Source organism: Poecilia mexicana, unplaced genomic scaffold (genome assembly GCF_051168715.1).
Source record: "Poecilia mexicana isolate PSO_F unplaced genomic scaffold, ASM5116871v1 scaffold_10, whole genome shotgun sequence".
NCBI lineage: Eukaryota > Metazoa > Chordata > Actinopteri > Cyprinodontiformes > Poeciliidae > Poecilia > Poecilia mexicana.
This window is the reverse complement of record NW_028263379.1, coordinates 5,692,490-5,713,830: the sequence shown is the minus strand read 5'-3', so window position 1 is coordinate 5,713,830 and position 21,341 is coordinate 5,692,490. Positions and strand designations below refer to the sequence as shown.

At 38.2% G+C, this 21,341-nt stretch overlaps 2 protein-coding genes across 2 annotated transcripts; one reads left to right on the top strand and one right to left on the bottom strand.

The window, feature by feature from the left end:
• Positions 1–3,524: 3,524 nt before the first annotated feature.
• Positions 3,525–8,622, top strand: tdo2a (tryptophan 2,3-dioxygenase a). Its single transcript, XM_015006560.2, has 12 exons — positions 3,525–3,640; positions 3,771–3,870; positions 3,975–4,065; positions 4,217–4,287; positions 4,553–4,680; positions 4,776–4,962; positions 5,076–5,183; positions 5,297–5,408; positions 5,542–5,599; positions 6,143–6,222; positions 7,119–7,209; positions 7,411–8,622. Exons 1-12 carry the CDS (start codon positions 3,606–3,608, stop codon positions 7,562–7,564), a joined length of 1,215 nt encoding a protein of 404 aa, XP_014862046.1. The 5' UTR covers positions 3,525–3,605; the 3' UTR covers positions 7,565–8,622.
• ctso (cathepsin O) lies at positions 8,538–20,344 on the bottom strand. The gene is made up of 8 exons (XM_015006561.2): positions 20,083–20,344; positions 18,525–18,630; positions 18,180–18,304; positions 14,841–15,008; positions 14,606–14,727; positions 10,280–10,443; positions 8,852–8,944; positions 8,538–8,748 (listed from the first exon to the last, which is right to left on the bottom strand). The coding sequence occupies exons 1-8, from the start codon at positions 20,251–20,253 to the stop codon at positions 8,714–8,716; spliced, it is 984 nt and encodes a 327-aa protein (XP_014862047.2). The 5' UTR covers positions 20,254–20,344; the 3' UTR covers positions 8,538–8,713.
• Positions 20,345–21,341: the final 997 nt, after the last annotated feature.

The window sequence follows — 21,341 nt, the reverse complement described above, 5'->3', positions numbered from 1 at the left end:
CCCGAACTGAGGGAACAATCAACTTTCTATCAGAAAATCCTGAAGGAAAATATCTGACAGTCAGTTTGTAACAACTTTTTTCTTTCTTTCCTTCTTTCTCCCAGTCAAACATACTTTCACAGAACTAAAGCTGAAAATATCTCACAATGGTGAAAAGCAGTTACTAGCAAAGTAATTACTGAAACTCTACACCATCTCAACTACTTTTTACATAGGGTCCATTTAAATTTACATTTTAATAGAATTAAAAAAGCAAAAACAGAACAAATCTGTAAGGGAGTAAATACTTTTGCATAAAGCTGGATAATAATTAGTCCTAACTGGGTGGAAAACCTGCAGAATGAACATGCAGGTCACACGCCGACACGTTTGTTGTTTTATTTTTCCCCTGTTTGATTTTTGAACACTTTTCACGGATAAGAATGTTGACATTTAAAATGATGGGCTGAGAGCTGAAAAATGATTAAAAGTTATATTAAGATCACAAATCATAGCTGGAGGCAAGGCGCGCTGCTTGATAAAAACATCCCCGCAGCAGGAAATTATGACTGCAGAGTTCAAAGACATGGAGGGGAGACAGTTATACGAGTAAACTTTCACAGGAAGGGTTCGCATGGCAGCCAGAACAAAAACAGGACATCTCCCCGCTTCCTTTTTAATCCGCCTCAAACTCAGACCTCCGAGATGACTCATAAAGACACCTGTGTCCTTCCATCGTGATGGACGGGTTTGTTAAGGCTCAGAAAATCTGCAGTGATGGCTTCATGTCATCTCAAAGACTTCATCCATCATAACCCGTCTCCACTAGAGTCCCATTTATCCCGGCTAAATGGGAACAAGAACAAAGCTTTTTGGGTCCGCCGCTGCTCCTCATGCTAGGCTCGTACCTTGTCCCAATTCAGAAATAGCTGCTTATTACCATCCCTCTGATCTTCTTAGGACTGCTGCACGCGCTGATGGGACTCAACTTGGTTAAGTCCACAAAGAGCAACAAAAAAAACACAAAGCTAATGATCTGGGAGGTTCACAGGGCGGACTGTGAAATCTTAGTTTTTCACTGAAGAAACCGGCTCAACGGTTCTCCTAAACGGCTGCTGTGACTGACGGCGTGTTGTGGTGGAGGCCATCGAGCTTGTCATTATTTTCCACAGAACCCGCCACCTGAGACCCAAAGCAAACAAACAGTTCCCATGAACTTTGTGTGACAGCTGATATTGCAGGTGTAACAAGGCTGCGTTTCCAACACGCTGTCCTCAGCAGCTCTCAACCCGCTTTCTGCAAAACAAAGAAGCTTTTTCTCTGGAAACTGTTGGAGCGTTTCACAGAATACTCTCAGAGCCACTGAGATGCAGTAATGAGCGGAATTAAATATTAACCAAAGTGCAAATATTTACAGATGAATGACCTGCAGACTGGCAGCAGTGATTTCCAAAAAGCATGTGGATGTGTTCATAAAACATTTAAAACACACACACACACACACACACACACACACACACACCTACACACACACACACACACACACACACACATAGAGGAAAAAAAAAACTTTAAAATTGCATCTAATTCATTATTAAGCCACGAATAAAAATTATTTTTAAAAATTTGATTTTTTTCCAAGAAATAAAAGAAATACTTTTATCATCTCGAGTCTGCAGATGAGACATTTCTGTAACGTCCACGTCAGAGCAGGGCGGCAGGTCGTTCTGTGTAAAGAACAGAGCAGGTCCATCTGTTATAACAGCAGGTTGTTTGATTCATCACAAATATAACAGTAAACAGTAAAGACGACCTTTGACCGGGCATAGAGCTGTCCACAAACACTCACAATCTAATTATGATAATCCAAGAGGTTCGCAAGAATTTTGAAAAGCCAGAATATTTAAATTTAAATGGGTTTTATTTTACGAAAGTTTAAGAAAACTTTAAAAACTCCAATCTGGAAGGAAATGTCAGTTGATGGTTTAGTTGATAACTGGATTGTTGCTCATGATTCTGGACTCGGTTTCAGTTTCTAAAGATGTTTGATGTTTCGTTTTTAAAGCAACCACTGGTTATTATCATTTTTCTTTCTGCCGTCATCATGATCAGAAAACTGTTCATAATGAGACTGAATATAAAACAAATTTTGATAGTTTGATAGTTTCTGGTGTAAAGACATTTTTAAAATATGATCAAATGTCTGCATAAGATTAGAAAAGAAAATGGAATATATTTTGTGTAAAAGTGCTCATCTTGTTTTATAGACATGTAAATATAACGGCAACAAAAGTGTTCACACTCCTTCAATGTTTCTGATTTTGTTGCATTACTGATTTATTTTAGCATCTTTTTCTCTACACTCATATGATCTCATTATATCTTAAACTCATATTGCTGAGGTGTGCTGGGTTGCAATCACACCTTTAAGTCATCTCAGGTATATCTTCACATGCCTAGTGAAGACATACCTGCTTTACTCAGTAAACCTGTTTTGAGTATTTTCCTTTCTTCTCTGCAGAACCTTTCAAGCCGAGTCAGATTGGTTGGTCACAGCCATGTTTAGGTTCACTCTAGTGCCACTCAGGGACATTTCAATTCTGTTTATTTATATAGAGCCAATTCACAACACACATTGCTTGAGACACTTTGACACACTTGAGATTTTTTTAATTATTTAGTTTTCTTTGTAAGGAAACTCAGCAGATTGCATCAAATCAGTGACTTGCACTAATCCTGTAGTAGTACGTAGCGACAATAGACAAACACTCGCAAACTCATCGACTTTGCAGTAATTCCTCATCCTGAGTATACACATAGCAACAGTGGAGAGGAAAACTACCCTTTGACAGGAAGAAACCTCCAGCAGAACCAACTGAACTGAAGCTATAAGAAGCTTCTGGTCACTACATTTAAGGCCTGATGGCCGACTGGAAGCAGCGCTCATTTCTGTGGAGTTACTAACAAACATCTTGAACATGTCAATCCAAAATGTTATGTGTCTAATCATTTTTTTTGTAAAGAAAACTTAACACAAACTGGTTCTAAATAAGTCTTTCACGTAAAAAATGTAAAAGTGGAGGGAGGCCAATACGTTCTACTGGTTCTGTAGATGACAGATCCTTCACCAGAATAACCATGGAGTTAAACGGTCAGGAGGTTTTAGACCTGTCCAACTGATCTCCAAGGAGGAGGAAGGAAAAAAGAGCAGAAAGAGAAACAGAATGAAAAAATCAGAACTACCTGTTGGCTTCTGCTGCAGATGACTTTCTCCTGTAAGCTGCAGTGAAGGTGAGCCTCGTTTCCTGTCCAGCTTTTTATGTCAAACCTAAATGTTTTCAGCAAGCAGCAAAAATAATCTATTTTGATTTCATGATAAAAAAAAAACATCAGCTACTGTGAACTGTTGTCTTTTTTTTGGTAACACAAAGTCCATATTGTAGCCACAGTTCAAGATAAACAGTGACAGCATGGGGCAAATAGAGGCGGGTCGGATGGTGACTGCGTCCTCGTGATTGATTGGATGAGTTACATCTTTAAAAACTCAGGCCGAGTTGAAGACCGTTTTAGTAAATTTTATAAAACGAAGAGGAGCACATCCCTGCTGCAACAGACTAGGACAAACCATGAGTCGATGCCCGTACTTTGAGAAGAAACATTTGTATGTTTAAGTTATCACATTTAAGGACTTTTATTTCTTTTTTCACATACACAGTAAAATGCAGGCCTTTTCATTTCTGTTGATAAAAAAAACCCCAAATGACTGAGGGCTGCCTTCTTTCATATCGCAGGTTATTCAAAAATAAACCTTCTATTGAAGAAAGCCAGGATGCCTCGCAGGCAGGGGGAGAGGGCAGCAAAGGAAGAATCATCTATGGAGACTACCTGCAGGTAAAACAGCAAGGAAGACTTACATTTTATCTTTGGGACGTTTTTAAGGAAGAAACTTAGAAACCAACTATCTGCTGTTTGCTTTACTCAATTCCAAACCTCAGCTGGATAAAATAACCACAGCTCAAGTGTTGCAAAGTGAACTGCAGGGCAATAAAATCCATGACGAGCATCTTTTCATCGTCACCCATCAAGGTACAGTTCAATATGTCTTACTGGTGTTTAGTCAAGCAGAACATTATTTACCTGAAGAGGGTGACCTACTTTGCTGTTGACAGCTGAGCATCTTAACTCTAATCTGATGCAGATGTATTTATGATGTTTAAACCTTTGATTTTTATTTCAGCCTATGAACTGTGGTTCAAGCAGATTCTTTTTGAGATCGATTCGGTGCGGGAGATCTTCATCAGCGGACATGTAAGTCACACAGAAAAGAACATTTTGTACCGACAGATTTAGAGCCTCCGTGTTTAAGGTTTCAAACTGTTTATAAGAGTCAGATCTCAGCGTCTCTGCCTGAATTAAAGTTACCTTTAAATTTAGAGCTCAGATAAAAACAAGAAAGTCTAATTGCCCCAAAACGGATACACGTCTCATTACTACTACAGCTTCTTTGTCTTCGGAGGTTTTTGGAGACTGTATGGTCATTATTGGTCAGGTCATACGGTTTTTATTCCCTCAGGTCAGAGATGAACGCAACATGCTCAAAGTCAACACACGGATTCACCGGATTGTAATGATCTTCAGACTGCTGGTTGACCAATTCGCAGTTCTGGAAACAATGACAGCGCTGGATTTCTTTGACTTCAGGTAAACTCATTACTAACTTCATGAATAACTATACATTTAGGCGCTATGTCTTTAATGAATTGCTTGTGGATGTTTATTTGATCTTGTGTCTGCAGGAAGTACCTGATGTCCGCCTCTGGGTTTGAAAGCCTTCAGTTTCGACTTCTGGAGAACAAAATCGGGGTGCAGGACAACCTGAGGGTTCCTTACAACCGACGGCATTACAAGGACTACATTAAAGGGGATGAGACTGAGACGCTTCTAGACGCAGAACAAGAGCCAACGCTTCTGAAGCTGGTTGAGGTTCGTCTTAGTCCCTCTTGCCATTGATTCCCCTGATTTAGAGCCACACGTTAATTCACATAACGGTGTGAACAGGGAACAAATGGCATAAAACCTTTGGGCCTTTCTTTCAGGAGTGGCTGGAGAGAACGCCTGGCTTGGAAGTGGATGGATTCAATTTCTGGGAACGGCTTGAAATCAATATATTTGACGGGCTGAATGTGGAGGAGAAGAAAATCGAGGTAAGAAATAACTTCAGCTCCCAGAACAAACTTTCCCAGCTTCGCCCCGGAGTGCATGGATGATTGACAGAACTTGGGGATTTTTTGTTTGCGGGCATTGTTTATTTGTGTAGAAAATGCCAGAGTCGGAGGAGAAAGAGAAGCTGATGGCTGAGCTTGTCAAACAGAGAGAGCACTTCACGTCCCTGTTCGATGAAAAGCGTCATGACCATCTGGTCAGCAAAGGTAGCCGTTTAATCAGCCTGCTGGAGATGCTCTGTGTGTTCAACGCTTCCTCAAAACTGAGCTCGAACTTTTGCAACATAAATAAAGTACATTTATGTTGCTTCAAATTAATTAAATTTTTTTTGCTAACAAGGGGAAAGGCGGCTGTCTTACAAGGCTTTACAAGGAGCTCTGATGATTTACTTCTACAGGTAAGTTAAGCTTTTCTTTGTGTTTCTCCACCTTTAATTTTCTAGTGAAACTGGAGCATTTACACCGTATTATTACACTTCATACATTACTTTTTATATCTGGAAGGTGTTGGCACCTCCAAAGGGACTAACTTAAGAACATCTCAGTGCACGTTCCAGAGGCAGGGGTGCTCATTAATTCCTCCCCATAACATTTCCATATCACAAGCCCGGTTCTGAAACCCTGTCAGCCAGGCGACACCTACAGCACTAGTGAGGAGGTCTTGAGGAAACTTCAACAGTCTGAGCATGTCTGTCAGATTTTCTTAAAGGTGTCGTAGCTGCGTAACACATGTGATAAGGACAGGATGTCACATGAGGCTCATTAAGGCTTCAGCAGAGCTAACAAAGTCATCCGGCAGCAACTGCACAGTGATAATTAGTGCAAAACTGCCGAGGTTGTTGGTGGTGCACAGGAGACAGCTGCTCTCATTTTACTCCCATTAAAATTTAGAAGGATTTTCATGAGATGTTTAAAACATCAAACCTTCCTTCACCTTTCAGGGAAGAGCCGAGATTCCAGGTTCCCTTCCAGCTGCTCACATCCCTCATGGACATGGACAACCTCATGACAAAATGGAGATGTAAGTATTTCTATGGGACTTTCTGCATACACCGTGTCAGCAATAGAGGGTTTAGTTAGCGTAAAGCCAGAACTGGAGGAACAGGGACCACATGACGTTAAAAAGTGACTCAAAGTAGATGTCCATAAACCTGGAAATGTAAAAAAAAAAAAACATTTCTTCCAACAAGAGGATGATACTGAGGTAAAAAAGAAAAGGATATGTGGTTTTCAAAGTGTTTTTTTTTTTTTTTTCCAAAAAAATTAAATATAGTTTCCAGTAATATTCAGCCCTCTTCATTTTAATAAAAAATAAAAATTTACCTTAATAAAATTCAATGCAATCAACAGAATTAGAAAATTCCACTTGTGTGTAATTTTATCTCGGTTTTTTGGGTAATGGTGGGAGGTGGGAGTACTGTAAAAACAAATCCAAATTGTATTAGTTGCAAGAAGAAATATATGAAGAAAAGCCTTGAGAAGTTTGCCACAAGCTCTGCAGCAGGCACAGCAAACATGTGGCGTTCAGGTCACATGGGTCTAAAATTCTACTTTTTGGCTTCCAAGCGAGAATGAAAATTAAGCATGAAAGCATTGGTGTGTGTTGTAGTTTTCTGTTTTGCAAAGAAGAGGCAAAATCTCAGTCTCCATCTGTGTAAATCTGGTAGAGAAATACCCCTGATCAATGGAGCTGAATGCAAATGGATCACAGTTTTCTTTTAGTTGTAAATTAACTTTTGACCCAATGTATTCTTTTCAATTATGTGTCACTTTGTGTTGGTGTATCACATAAAACCCTAACATGAAAAAATGTAAAAGAGTTAAAGGGATATAAATACTTCAACAGTGCACTGGAAGTGGCAGCACAAATGATGTCAAAGCAAAGATTTTTACTTTTTTTCTTTTTCTCCCTTCAAGACAACCATGTGTGCATAGTACATCGAATGATTGGCAGCAAAGCAGGCACGGGGGGCTCATCAGGCTACCACTACTTAAGATCCACTGTCAGGTATTGTTTAATTTTAACTTCAGTCTCCTGACTGCAAACATCACTCTGCAGAGCCCATCCAAGATGATTTAGATCAGGACAGAATCATCAAAGAATAACCTATTTCTCGGATATTGTTTTCCAGAAAGTTTGGACTGTTCAGAACAGCAGCATTTTTCTGTAGTGTCCAACGTACAACTACATGATGTTCTTTCTCTTTAGTGACCGCTACAAAGTGTTTGTGGATCTGTTTAACCTGGCAACGTTCCTGGTGCCTCGTCACTGGGTGCCCAAACTGAACCCCAACGTTCACACCTTCCTGTACATGGCCGAGTGCTGCGACAGCTCCTACTGCAGCAGCGAGGACTCGGACTAGGAGTTCATCTCAGCCGTCTGTTGTGGCTTCCCTTCGCTGTGACAGAGATCACAGCCGGGGAGTTATTTGCCAAGTGTGTAGGTGTAGGGCAGCCCCTGTGTTGGGCCAACATATGCATGAGTCAGAGCATCACTCTGACTTAAAGTTGATTCAACTTTACTTTTCTCAAGACCAATAAACATTGTAGTAAACTTCATGTAAGTAAGTAAAATGATGAACTTTATTGTTTTATACCAAGTTAAAAGGATGTAAGGGCGACTCACTGAATGTATAAAGATAAGGTTGAAATGTGAAGTTAGGCTTGTAAATATTAAGCTTTAGCACGTGGTAAAAATAAACCACAAAAATAAAAATAAAACGAGTCGTAGAGCTTGTGACATAATGTCTGACATTAAATGTTTCACGATACCGAATCAAGCTATTTTACTTTAATCTTGTCTCGGAGTCACAGTGCGGCAGACGGCTCCTTGATAAGACCTGCTCAGATGTTCCTTCAGTAACCGTTATGTAAATGAAGAAGAGCTGACCTGGAGGCAAGCGGATCAGTGGGTGGAATGATCAAACCTTGCGCGGAGGGACAACGCTGCCGGGTTTTACAGAACGCCTTTCATGTCAGCATGTCACAGTGGGCCGCTTCAGACAAACCAAGATGCACCTTCAGTGAAACAAAGTGTAAATAAGATGAAATCTCAAGCATAAAAATGTCAATGTCTAAAGCAGGAAGATTTGCACTGCTTAAATATGATATCAAAGAGAAGCCATGAATTATTACATAATCCTAATGATGTAGCTCTTTCAGATGTTTTGTATAGTACTCTGCATAATTTTGTAATGTATTTATCTACTAATTCATTATATATTTGTATAGCAGAATTATGAGTTCTAATATGTGTTTTGTATTTAATAAGATGGATGTACTTTGCATAGTGAAAATACTTTTATTGTGTCGCAGTTTGTTGTTATAATCCAACAGTTGCAAACATACGAGGAGATTTATTTGTTTTTGTGACACAAGATGGCTACATTTCAATAAAAGCATTATCCACAGTGACACTGAAGACGAGCAGATGACTTATTTCATTTTGGCAACGGGAAGCAGCCGCATGCAGTGACTCACACAAACCCATCTGACTCAAATATAAACTGTCATCAAAGAAAAACAGCTGCCACAGAATCTGCGATACCTGGGAAGAAACCCAAAAAGAAAAGTGTGATTAACACTTTAGGAGAACAACAGACTGCATTAATGCATCAAAATACGCAAAAAGATGAAGGAGATGAACTCACCACAGATGTTGCTACCGATTTTTACATAAACGTAACCCTGATCTCCCCACGTCGTTCCCCAGGAGTTCTGTACGATCCAGTAAGGTATTTCTCCTAGGAAACATAACATGCATTTCATCAGCTTCATAGGTTGTTTGTGTTTACGCCTTTACATAAATACTGTTTTCTTTCTACAATACACCATAAATAAGACTGTGTTAAATTATTCAAGCTGAGAAATGTGAAAATCAGTTGGGGGTCCACTCTGTTAGGAATTTAATATGAGGGTAAATAGCTACAGTTAAAGAAAACTCAAACTGCTCTTTTTTTAGGCAAGTCAGAATTAACAAAACTATTTCGATTTGCCCAAAGCCACAATAATGAAAGAATATCAGATTTATTTATTAATGTCTTCAAAACCAGAAGTTTACATACAGAATGATTACTGACTCTTTAAAAGTCACAGATCTTGTGAAGATACTGTTGAAGGTCCTGTAGCGAACTGGGCTGGAAAGCCACTCAGAAGGAGGAAACAAAACACAAAGAGAACCATAACTAGCCAACTGGGACGCCTGCACCATCCTAACTGTGAAGAAAGGCGGTGGCAGCATCATGTTGTGCAGCTGCTTTGCTGCAGGTGGAACTGATGCACTTTGTAAAATAGATGCCATAATGAGGAAAGAACATTATGTAAAAAAATATATTGACACAACATCTAAAGACATCAGCCGGGAAGTTAAAGGTTGGGTCCAAATGGGTCTTCCCAATGGACAATGACTCCATACAAGTAAACCCAAAACATCTGACCCGTCATAGAGTTCAAAGGTAATTCCACCAAATACTAAGGACAGTATGTAAACTTCTTATTTTAATGACACTGATAAATAAATCTGACAAACTGTTTTCTCTCATTTTTGGCCTTCAGCAAATTGTAATAATTTAGTTGGTTGTAACTGACCTAAAACAAGAGAAGTTTGGTCTGATTTCACTTCAGACGGTGAGAAAAGAAAGGTGTAAGTCTTTCTTTTTGGTACATTTCCAGTTTCAGCTGTAAATTCATCAACTGATTAGAGGAATAGTGGAACTGGATGAGGTCTGGAAAAACAAATATTGGTTTCATACTCCATTTTCATTAACCTGATGTTGATCATTTCAACAGACTGGAAGAGAATCTAACAAATTAAGTGATGGAAAATTCTGTGTAAAAATTTCATCTGGAATAAAAGAGTAAACTTAGCATCCCCTTTATTTTCAAAAAGAGGAAAGAAATGCAAGGAACTAAAATCCTCATATCTTAGTTCCACGATCTCTGAATAATATATTCCCCTTAGTAACATAATGGGCCTCTTGTTGTTCTCCCACAGCACTAATTTGTGTAAATTACTTTTACAGCCCACATTATCTAAAGCAGAATACAGAGCCACATAGCTGTAGTGCAGGAGTTTGTACCAGTCGTGTCGTATCCAACAACCAGGACAGCGTGGTTGGACCATTGGCTGGAGCAGTGGTGCTGGATAATGCCTCCCAGGTAATCCTGCCAACTGACAGCATCCACGATGGCAGCCAAAGGACCAAACTGCACCAGCTGACCCATCATCGCCTCCTCCTGACCACTGTGGAAGAAAATTACAGAAGCATATTCTCTATGGGTGGCTTCTTTGGCCTTTTGATTAACTTGTTATTTGAAGAACATGAGAAAGTCAGAGAGCTGAACATGGACATGTGCTGAAAGCTTTAAAGATTCTTCAAACATCTGAAAGATGGACATGCTTCTGCCATTTCCTCACCATTAAAGTTGATCTACTATCCATATTTCTCATTAGTACATCTGCTTTTGAACAAATATGACATATATTCTCTTTTCTTCTACATTGAGCATATGCAGGCCCCCTTCTGTTGCCCCTTCCTGTCATCCCGCCAGACGATTCCCACTGGGGGAATCTGTGATGCCCTCCGCTGCCAGGCTCATTACATGTCGTCCATAGGGCCTCTTTTTATGTGATGAACTATTCTGAAAAGCCACTTTGACTTTGTCATGGTGTTTGTGTTTCGCTGTGCTGCAGTAAAGATCTGGCCTCCTGATGAGACAACTACTAGCAGAGCCGTCCCACTCCTGAAGACAGGAGGCAGGTCAAAGACACATTTTCATGCTGGACCAGAGAATTGTTGAAAAGGGTAAAACGAGTAATTCAAGTGGTACCGTGACATTGGCATTTACTACGACTGAAGATCATCTGTACTTTGCTTTTAGTTGTGCTCAACAAGGCCAGGCTGCGCTTGTGGAAAATTCAGAGGAAGTTTCATTGACAAAGATAAATTTGGAGTCATCTATAAAAACAATCAACAAATGGGATTAGCAAAGAAAATAAGAATGAATTCAAAACAAAAATGTTAGCACTTACTGTAAAAATGAGAATAATGAGCTGTAAACTTCCTTCAATGTAGAAAATTGTCAAATGACCTAAGTGCACTGATTGCAGTTTTCTAGTCGATCATCAATCTTTTAAAAGCCTCACCTGTCAATTCCAATGTTTTAGTTGTTTAACTGACTGTCAGGTGTTATAAGGTCACAATACACTTTCAAAAAACAATACCTATGAAACATTACCAACTTGCTTTAACTACAAACCAGGTAGGGATCTGAAATATGAATAAAAAACATTTAGAGAATTGCTGTCCAAACTACTAAATTAAAATATAAATCAGTTTCTTTAGACTTTTATTTTTCACCTTAAACGTTTTTCAACCCTCTCTCACAAAAATCCTTCATTAATCCCAGAGGAAACTTAAATGTCAAAGTAACTCATTCTATTCAAGTTTCTTCAAACTTAGTGAAATGGCTGTGACCATTTCATTTACGTCTCTAGCTTAGTCCGTGTCCAGGTGAACACAGAGGTATTTATGCTCCTCCATCACCCCCACTTCCTCTCCCGTGAGGGAAATAGTGTTTGATCTACCCCAGTTTCTCCTGAAATCTACAATCATCTCTTTTGCTTTGTTAGAAAATAAGTCACTGGCTAAACGTGAGATTTAATGAAGGTCTATGATAGCAGCAGAAAGAGCAGCTCTGCCCTGCTTGAGTTTGATTTAAAGTACTCTGATTCCACTGGGGCTCAGAAGGATTTTCTGCTATTATTTAAGAACCTGAAGTTCAATTATTACTGAAAATTATGACCTTGGTTTCCCTTCTCTCAGCCTGAGATCTGTAAATATTTTTAGTTATTTTATTAGCCAGGCTTTTACAGAGCCGTGGAGAAGTGCTGTATAAATAAACCACTTGAACGTTCTTGTGTCACGTTAAAAACCACCAACTTTAACATGTTTTATTATGTTTTTATGTGAGTGACAGACCAACACCAAGTGGGGTATAATCATAGAGCAGAAGGGAAATTATACATGGTTTACAAAATGTTTCAAAATACAGATCTGAAAAACGTGGCATGCCTTTGTATTCAGAGCTCGAGTTTTTGTAGCACAAAGCACTTAAACCCCCCCAAAAGCTCAGTTTTGGTCTCATCTGAGCAGAGCATTTTTTGAGAACCAGTGCAGGTTTATTGCATTTGTAGCCAGAGAAAGTCTGCACATCACCAGCTGCCTGTGAGTCCTGCTCATCCTGACCTCCTTGGACAAACATGGCTGTTGATAAACATCACAACGAACTTCACTCAGAACTATGAACGGATCGATACAAATTCTGGAAAGTTGGAGCGTTGCTTCACGATGTCGTCAGTCTCTGTGCTCATGCTGGTTTTTACGGCTCGGACTCGAGGCAGAAAGATTTCTCTGACATCTAACAGAACACACCTTTTGAAAAGCGGAACCACTTTCATGTTTCTGATGTTTATTCCTTTTATTTTTTTCACAGCGAGCTCACACATTTTCAGAATATGTTAGTTTTTCTTGAATCATTTTGCTTTCTGAACACAGATGCGAGGTGAACACGTCCATCTGATGGAGATCCAGGGTCCTGCAGTATAAGCGCAAATCTGCTCTCAAGTGAAACACTTGAACTCTCCCTTTTTCAGCTGCCAATTGCTGTGTTCTGCTAAGCAGAGGCTTATAAGACTCTTTGCCTGGATGACAGTCCAGGCCAGCTGGTAGCAACACAAACCAGTGGGCATTTGGCCACGGTCATCACTCATCCTCCCATTTCCCTGGCAAGTGATTTATGCGTCTCCTTTGCACGTGAGATGATTACAACTAGCAGATTTATTACCAGGCTGACTGGTTCTTATTATTGTTGCTTTTTCATTGAATTTCCTTTTGAAGGATCCTTAAAAGTAAACAGTAACTGAAAAATCATCCAATTATGCCTACAGCCTTCTGTGTCTGGTTTTACAGTCTACATCTATAGCTTTGCATATTTTATCAAAGAGTGGCATCTACATCTCTTTAAACATTGAGCTCAAACAGGCACTGTGAGTGAAAATGATCAGTCAGCATATGTGATGTTTTAAATATCATACTTAGAGTTTAGAGTCTTACGGTTGAAGGAAGAAGTGCAAAAGAAAATGGACGACATATAAAACTTAAAAGCATCTTCCCAACATGATATTTACATATATTTATATTTTGCCTGTCATTGGTCATAACAGCCGACTCAGACAGAAACACCTTTGTGCTACTGAGCTATCAGAACCTGTGTTGACAGACTGATCATGGTGGTCTGTGATTGGACAGGACAAATGCTACACCCTCTGCCCTCTGTACTTGTTCCTCTTTAAGCACCAACTTAAAATTCATAATTACATTATTTTTTAGCTTTTATTATTTATAACTAAAACCAAATATGTGCATGCAGATATTAAATCAGACTAAACTTTTACTTTTTAAGGTCAGTGACGATTACCAGAATTATTTTCAATGCCAGAAAATCTGTTATTGTTTTAATTACTTTTTCCCAAAGGTCAGATGTTTACATGTTTCCTTAGTGATTTGTAGAATTTACACTTTATGACTTGGATATCCTTCCACAAACTTTCCACAATAGTTTGTTGTAATTTGAACCCATTTATGGCCACACCAAAACACTGTCATCTTTAACCCCCTTGTAACCACTTTGGCTGGATGGTAAGGCCATTGTCTATTTGGAAGGTAAATATGAGCCCCAACTTTAACTTCATAGCTCATATCATGAAACGTTGCTTCAATATTTCCACACAAGCTCCTGCCCCATGAACGTAGATATTATGTAAAGTCCACAAGACCTTTCTGCAACAAAAAAAAGAAAAGAAAAAAAAAAAAAAAAAAAAACAGCCCCGTAGCATGATGCTGCCAAACTCGTACTTACTTCAGTTTGGATGGTGTTCTTGAATCTGTAAGCTCACTCCTTTTCCTCCAAATGTAACATTGATTATTCCAACCAAACACTTTGGTTTAAGACCAATTGGATAATAAACTAAATAAATAAACAGAAATGTGATTTTTTTATGCTGCTTTGGAAATAATGGCTTCTTCGTAGTGAGTGGCCTTTCTGCCCAGGTCCGTATGGAACCATCACCGTGGATTCCAGCGTCAGGAGTTACACAATTCTCTTCCTAATGTCTTCACTGATATCTTTTGATTTTTTTTATGTCACGAAAAAAAACAGTATGTATGAGAAGGATGCCTTAAAATGCATCAAAATTGCTTTACCAAATTAATTAAAGGCACAGTAATTTAATAAATTAGTAATCCTGACTGGTTGGATTAATGTCAGATAAATAGTAATGAGTGATTTTAAATCCCATATGTGGTTTCAGCTGCTCATTGTGCTTTAAAACATTTGTCTCTTACCTGAAGCTATGCAGGGAAAAGTTCCTCACAGTAACACCCTCATGTGATGGGGAGAAAAAATGGCACATTCCGGTTTTGGCCTTGTATGGATAGTCTGAGTGACTCACCAGCTTCACTCTGGTCTACATTATAAAGAACAAGTCAGTTTGAGCCATAAAAACAGATAAATTACTGAATTTAAGGGACATGTTAGCAGTCATTTCTGGTTCAAGTTGTAACGCAGTGTAAACCTCACCTGTTTTAACCAAGCGAGAGCGTGGGAGGGCGAGCCTCCACTGCAGCCCTCATTTTTATAGGAGCAGTCTACAACTTGCTGCACACTGAGCTGCTCCAGCTGCGAGCCTCCCATAGCATGAACGGCCTGTATAGCACCGACTGTGCTAAACGCCCAGCAACTCCCACACTACAAAACAAGGAAACAGTGAAATAAGGTAAGGAGTAAAATATTGCCAATGAAACATTTAGTCTGATAGCATTTATTTTCCATGGGTTTGTAGAGGGGGGTGATGCCTTTGTGCAAAAATCAGTCCCACACATATAAAGTCTCTAACTTCAGACAAAAACTGAATCTGTTTGTAGCAGAAAATATTTGTTAAATTACAATAAATTAACATTAATACATTTTCAAATCTAATTCTTTTGCTATATTGCATGATAAAGATGGATGAGACGACTAAACCAAATTAACTGTGACTAATTGCTTTCTGCTGCCACCTACTGACAGAAACACTTTATAACTAAATTCTTGGGGAAAATTTAAATGAATAAACTCCACTCTCATCTATTAGCGACATGATGAAGAAATACATAGAGCCAGCTGTTACTCAAGCTTTAGAGAGATGATCATTTCTAATATTCATAAAGCATAAAGTAATTCTTGTAATAAAAATGGATAGAAGTTGATTTCATTCCATCCCAGAAACCAGTAGCTATTTCATTCAGAGCATGCAATACCTTATTATGCGGGGAAATAGAGATTTTTTTTTCCTTCCCCTCTTTAATATTTTAACAAATTTTATTCTTCACACCGCATGGAGATCACTACATCATGTTCACTCCCTCAGCAGAAATTCTCATAAATATTATGAACAGTTTGCTGTCTGAAACACTTTTTTTTATTTTTTTATTTATTTTTTTTTATTAAAGTGGTTCTATGGCTTAAAATCAATACAGAAGCTAAATTCAATCCTGATTAGACCGGACTGGAGATAAGTATGCACCAAGCGTACAGAATATTAAAGACATCTGTGAGTACTGAATTGCACCCAGGCTATAAATGAGGAATCAAGACAAGGAAACTTTGAGTAGAGAAGAGTTTATCTGATGTAATTGACTTGATATTTGGTGTCTGTGTGCATGGCATCGTGTTTCATCTTCTGCCTATCCATTAATCTTGTGTGGGAACCCAGCCCAGGAAGGACCACAGACAAGCCAGACAATAAGAAATGTGGGCAGATAAACTGCAGGAGAGCTGAGGTAGGTGAGTGTGGAGACTCGGGTCGTTTACAGACTCTCCCAGGAGCACTAAACTTTCCCTGTACTCAAAAGGATGAAATATACACCATGTTATCATGCAGCATTCTCCTGTATAGGTTACGTCCCTCCCTTAGGAGAAGTGCTTTAGAGTGAAAATATCATCCCCGCAGCAAATTGACTTACTAAAGAGATAAAGGACAAAAAGAGCAAAAAGTGAACCTTCATAAAGGACATGCAACAGCTCCATTTCACTAAGCCTGGTTCTTTTGGAGCCCAGGTCCCTTCTGCTCGTTGAGCTGAAGTCTCAAAGGCTTGGTTTGTCATCGTTTCATTGCTTTTCCTTAACGATTGAACTCCCCCGCCACTCAAATATGTATTCTGTCCATTACTACTTCAGATGAATGTTTGACCTTCAGCTGAACTCTCCAAGACTAAAATTGATTTGCAGAACGGAGAACTCTCTGTGCACTCGTCGTAAATCTTAGTTTGAGACTTCTAAATATATCCAAGATGAGGGGAAGGTGATTTGGGTGTGAAAATGTGAAGGTTTCCAACATGCATTCATTTAAAGAGTTTAAATACTTGGCAGTTATTTATACAATTACCAAAATAATTAAAGACTAAGTGGAACTCAGGATTTTTAACTGCATAACTGTACTTAAGAGTGATGCCTTCCTCATAACGATCAAAGCAAACGGCAGCCTTCTCTCATCATCCTTACTGTGTAACTGGCAAACATTATAAGTAGCTGTAAATCAGATATTTGAAGAATGATGAGTTGTCCCTCCTGATATTGAAGTAGATGCACAAATCCAGGGCTGAAAAATACCAATCCTGTTTCTCACATGAAGCAAAAACACAGACTTGATAAGTGAGAATGCATGCACCTGTACGGCACCACTGACCTGGCGTATATATCTGCATTTTGGAGACAGGAGGAGCTGGTGAGGCAGATGGTGAGGTGACGAACTGAAGCCAGATTGTCGAAACTAAATGTGTGAACCTCTCGCACCGTAATTTCATTTCAAACTGCAACGTGGTAAAAGATCTATTTTATGATAAACATTCAAACTTATGCTTTCCATTTAAAACGAAATGGCAGCTAAAATCGCAAATGAAATTTTCCACTAAAGCCCTGAGCTGAACTCTGCTGCCACTAACGTTTACTGTGAGCTGAGGAGAGCACAGCAGCTGCTGAAATGTGGAGAAGCTGCAGGAATGTGGCAGGTGGCGGCTTTCAGTAAGGTCAACCTTGGTTTTTATGCCAGTACTGACTGAAATCCTTTCACTCCACCCACATTAACCAGGTTAACTGAAGAAGTTATTACCATCTGTTTGAAAAATCGAATCATAAAACCAAATAATATAATTAAACAGCATTCAATTACAGCACGTGTATTATTACATTAGTCTCGTTTAAAAGATCAACTTTTCCTCATGTGCAAACAAAGACGTTGCAAAGGTAAGTGATTTGTAAATATTTTAATTTCACTTTAATGAATTCACATTTTTTCAAGTTGAAAACAAAAAACTCCAACTAACTTTATTGAGATCTGAAGTGACAAACACAAAGCTATGCATCATTGTGACAAAGAAAAAAGATAAGTCAAAGTTTTCTAATCTTCTTAAAAAACAAAATCTGAAAGGTGTGGCATGCATTTGTATTCAGCCCCCACCTTTCATGTCAGCTTCAGGTCATTTGTGGTTCATCTCTACCAGCTTTGCAAATTCAAACTAAAATATTTGCCTATTCTTCTTACATGACAGCTCAAGTTCAGTGAAACTGGATGGAGATTTTCTGAACAGCAATAATCCAGGTACAGACTTTGACTAGGTCATTCTAGCACATAAATATATGTGAAACTAAACCATTTTATCGCAGCTCAGGCTGTATGTCTAGTGTCATATCCTGTAAACCTCTGCTCCAGTCTCCTGAAAGGTGCAAATAAGTGATGTGATTATTATTTTGTTATGACCAAAGGATCCCCATTAGCAAATTTTAATGTGATGAGCTAATCCATGTTGTTTATTTCTGCTGACAGTAATTTGAGTGTAACAGCCATCCAGTATATCCATCATCTGTCTGTATTAACCTTACCGCTAATTGGTTCTGGACCGGTGCCACCACTCCCTTATCCCTCCAGTCAAATTTGGCCGGGAGCCCCGCTCTGGTCGATCCAACGAAGCCAGGAGCACTGCTGCTTTCTGCTCGAAGGTAAACATCTGCAAATAAAGATCCAGTCCAAAGTCAATCCTGGATACAAAGATCCACTTTAACAACGGCTCTTTCCTCTAGAGCCAGCGAACAGGACTAAACACATTTAGAAGAAGTGATTTGATAAAAGATATTCACCATGTCTTAACTTGCTAGTTTACAAACACTCAGTACATGCAACTAATTCAAATATGCAAGCTTTAAATCCACAAGGAATTTTCCTCTCACCCTTAAATTCCATCTGTGAAAGGTCAGAGAACTGGTTAATGCCATATGTAGCAGACTGTGTCTGACCAGAAAATGAGTTCAGGTATAGATGTCGCACTGCAGCATTCTGTAAAAACACACATAACACAAATGCTGGATAATGTTTAACCAACTAAGAAAGCAACATTAAAATATTTTCTAGGAATAAAGAAAAATAGAGGGAAAAAGAGCAATAACAAGGGGGAAAACAGAAAAATGCAAAAAAATTCAATTCAATTTTTTAAATGTTATGATTAGATTAAAAAGGAAAACAATGGATGTGGAGTAAAACTGTGCATGATAACAACCAAAACAATATTATTCATTATCCAAAACAATATTATTCATTATCCAAAAATGTTAAAATATTTGCATTGTGATACATTAAAATTACATAAAAATTGTTACATTAAAATTTGCACAACTGAATGACAATAAACTCTGTCTATGTCTACATTAGATTATAAGATGGTTAAACATCAGTAATGTCTTGCAAAGCTTCTCTCACAACCTTATTCACATTTTGTTACAACTGGAAACTTGAATGTTTTTCATTAGGATTTTTTGTGACATAGCAAAACAAATAAGAGGTCTGCAATGTGGCTCCAGAGCCACAAGGCTCTTTGGCCCCTCCACTGTGGTTCTTACAAAACCAAATAAGTCATTAATTACAAGAGTATAAGGGTGAGTTTAGCAATTCTTCTAACGAATATCTAGAACACAGGGCACAAACGGTACAAGGATTTTAAAATATTTGCATTGCAAAGCTTCTCTCACAAGCTGTTTCACATTTTGCTGCCACTGGAAACTTTAATGTCTTTCATTAGGATTTTTTGTGACAGAGCACAAAAAAATCTAGTAAAGCATGCTATAAATCCTATAAGGCGTCACACTACGTGTTTTATATTTTAGCTTCATTTTTTTAACATGTTTATTTAAAGGGTTTACTCTGCTGAAAATAAATGATTTTTTACCCTCAGTGAAACTTCGATTAACTTTGTAATATAGCAAAAAAATTAAATTTAACTTCCTTTAAAAATAATACTAATAATTTTTGGACACGTTTTAAAAATCTTTTTCTGTGGGTTTGGTATTTAGGAGAAAGTGGCTCTTTTAGTTGCAAAGATTGCTGACCCCTGTGTTAGAGGACGCAATAGTCTAATATATATAACTTTATAGATTTTTATTTTCACAATATTAAAATTGTGAATACGGTTCCACTTCCAGTTATGGACATTGTTTTGCTTTGTCACATAAACGTCTAATAAAAAACTTGTGGCTGTAAATTCAAAGAGGTATGAATACTTTAGCAGGACACTAAATAATTTGAACCGTGACTTCAAATCCATCCATCCATCCATCCATCTGTGCTGCCAAACTTTACGTTTCAGTTTACGTTTTTCCTAAACAGAAACCAGACAACCGTTAAAGCTTTCACACAGTTGCACGCTTAGTTTGGAACAGTCTCCAGTTAAAACAGGACAAAGACCCGTAAAAAACATTCTTTCTCTCCTCCTCATCATCATCACCAATCTCTTACCTGAAAATTGATTTGACGACGGCTAAATTCCTCACTGTTGACTTCATACAAACGGTGAAACTTCTTCCTGAACGAGTCGAAATCAATCCCAGAGCCATTTAAATTGGCAACACTTACACCAAAACAAACAGCAGTGACTAAAATAACCGAAAACATTTGAAAAACCGCCATTAGACGAAGAAACAACAGCTGAACACGGAGAGGTAAACACAGGAAGAAAGGCCTTTTAATGTTCGCGGAAAAGGTGTTCGGTCACGCTGTGCGCACGCGCAGAACTACAGAGGCGTTTCCAGGGAAACGCTGACAATTTCGCTTCAGAGAACTTGTGTAAAAACAACCTGTTAAATATGAAGATATTAATTCAAACTAAATCCATTATCACTTCTTTCAGAATCAACCAATCAGACCTTATGATGTAGTCTAGCAGTTTTTATTTGCCAGAGGGTGATTTACAGATAAAAACAAACATGTCTGACAGGATGAGAAAACAGAATTGTTGTGAAATGGTGATATTCCAAGAACTGATGATGGATACGTGCAATAACAGAGACAAATATAAACTCCAGTCTACATTTGATTCAAATAACTGTTATAAAAAAGTAAATAAGTATTAAATCTAGTAAAGTAGTAAGACTGACTGAAACTAATGCAACAAATATATTTTAACTTAAGTATGTATTTTTCTCTCATATTTAATAGTCTTTTGCACATTTCTTTGTACATTTCTTTTAATCTGAGAATGTTGAGCTGAATAACTCTACGGTATTATTTTCTTATATTGTCAATTTTCCCTTATTGCATAGTCTCTCTTCTTATTTATGTCTTTTTCCTTTGTGTGGCTATGCTTCCACTTATGCTTAATCTGGTGTTTTCACTCATGTGGGACATTAAAGATAATTTCTATTCTATTCTATTCTAAGCCAAACCAAATTGGCACATTTTACTTTTAAATCCACCAGAAGATCCATAAAACATAATTGTATCAATGTCTTTTTTCTTCTTTGCTCTTTTCCTAATATGTTTAATTACTTTTACCCTCTAATGAGTATTTATTAAGACAGCACACATAAAGAATCTGATTGATAAAAAAATATGTACTATTAGATTTTAAAACCCATTTATTGAATCTTACAACAAGCATATTTTTGAAGCATGTATAATTTACTGTTACTAAAGGTTAGATTCTCATGACCAAACAGGCACTTCTGTAATTTTCATAACTTGTGAACACACACACCCACAGCCAGTGTTTAATAACA

Excerpts from the sequence above, each read along its gene's own strand:
- tdo2a (XM_015006560.2), top strand. The coding sequence starts at position 3,606 with ATGAGTCGATGCCCGTACTTTGAGAAGAAACATTT. Across the intron at positions 4,681-4,775 it reads CTGGATTTCTTTGACTTCAG|GAAGTACCTGATGTCCGCCT; the intron begins GTAAACTCATTA and ends TTGTGTCTGCAG. Across the intron at positions 5,184-5,296 it reads TGGAGGAGAAGAAAATCGAG|AAAATGCCAGAGTCGGAGGA; the intron begins GTAAGAAATAAC and ends TTATTTGTGTAG.
- ctso (XM_015006561.2), bottom strand. The coding sequence starts at position 20,253 with ATGGCGGTTTTTCAAATGTTTTCGGTTATTTTAGTCACTGCTGTTTGT. Across the intron at positions 18,305-18,524 it reads TTCACAGATGGAATTTAAGG|ATGTTTACCTTCGAGCAGAA; the intron begins GTGAGAGGAAAA and ends CTTTATTTGCAG. Across the intron at positions 10,444-14,605 it reads TTTTCCCTGCATAGCTTCAG|TGGTCAGGAGGAGGCGATGA; the intron begins GTAAGAGACAAA and ends TTTCTTCCACAG.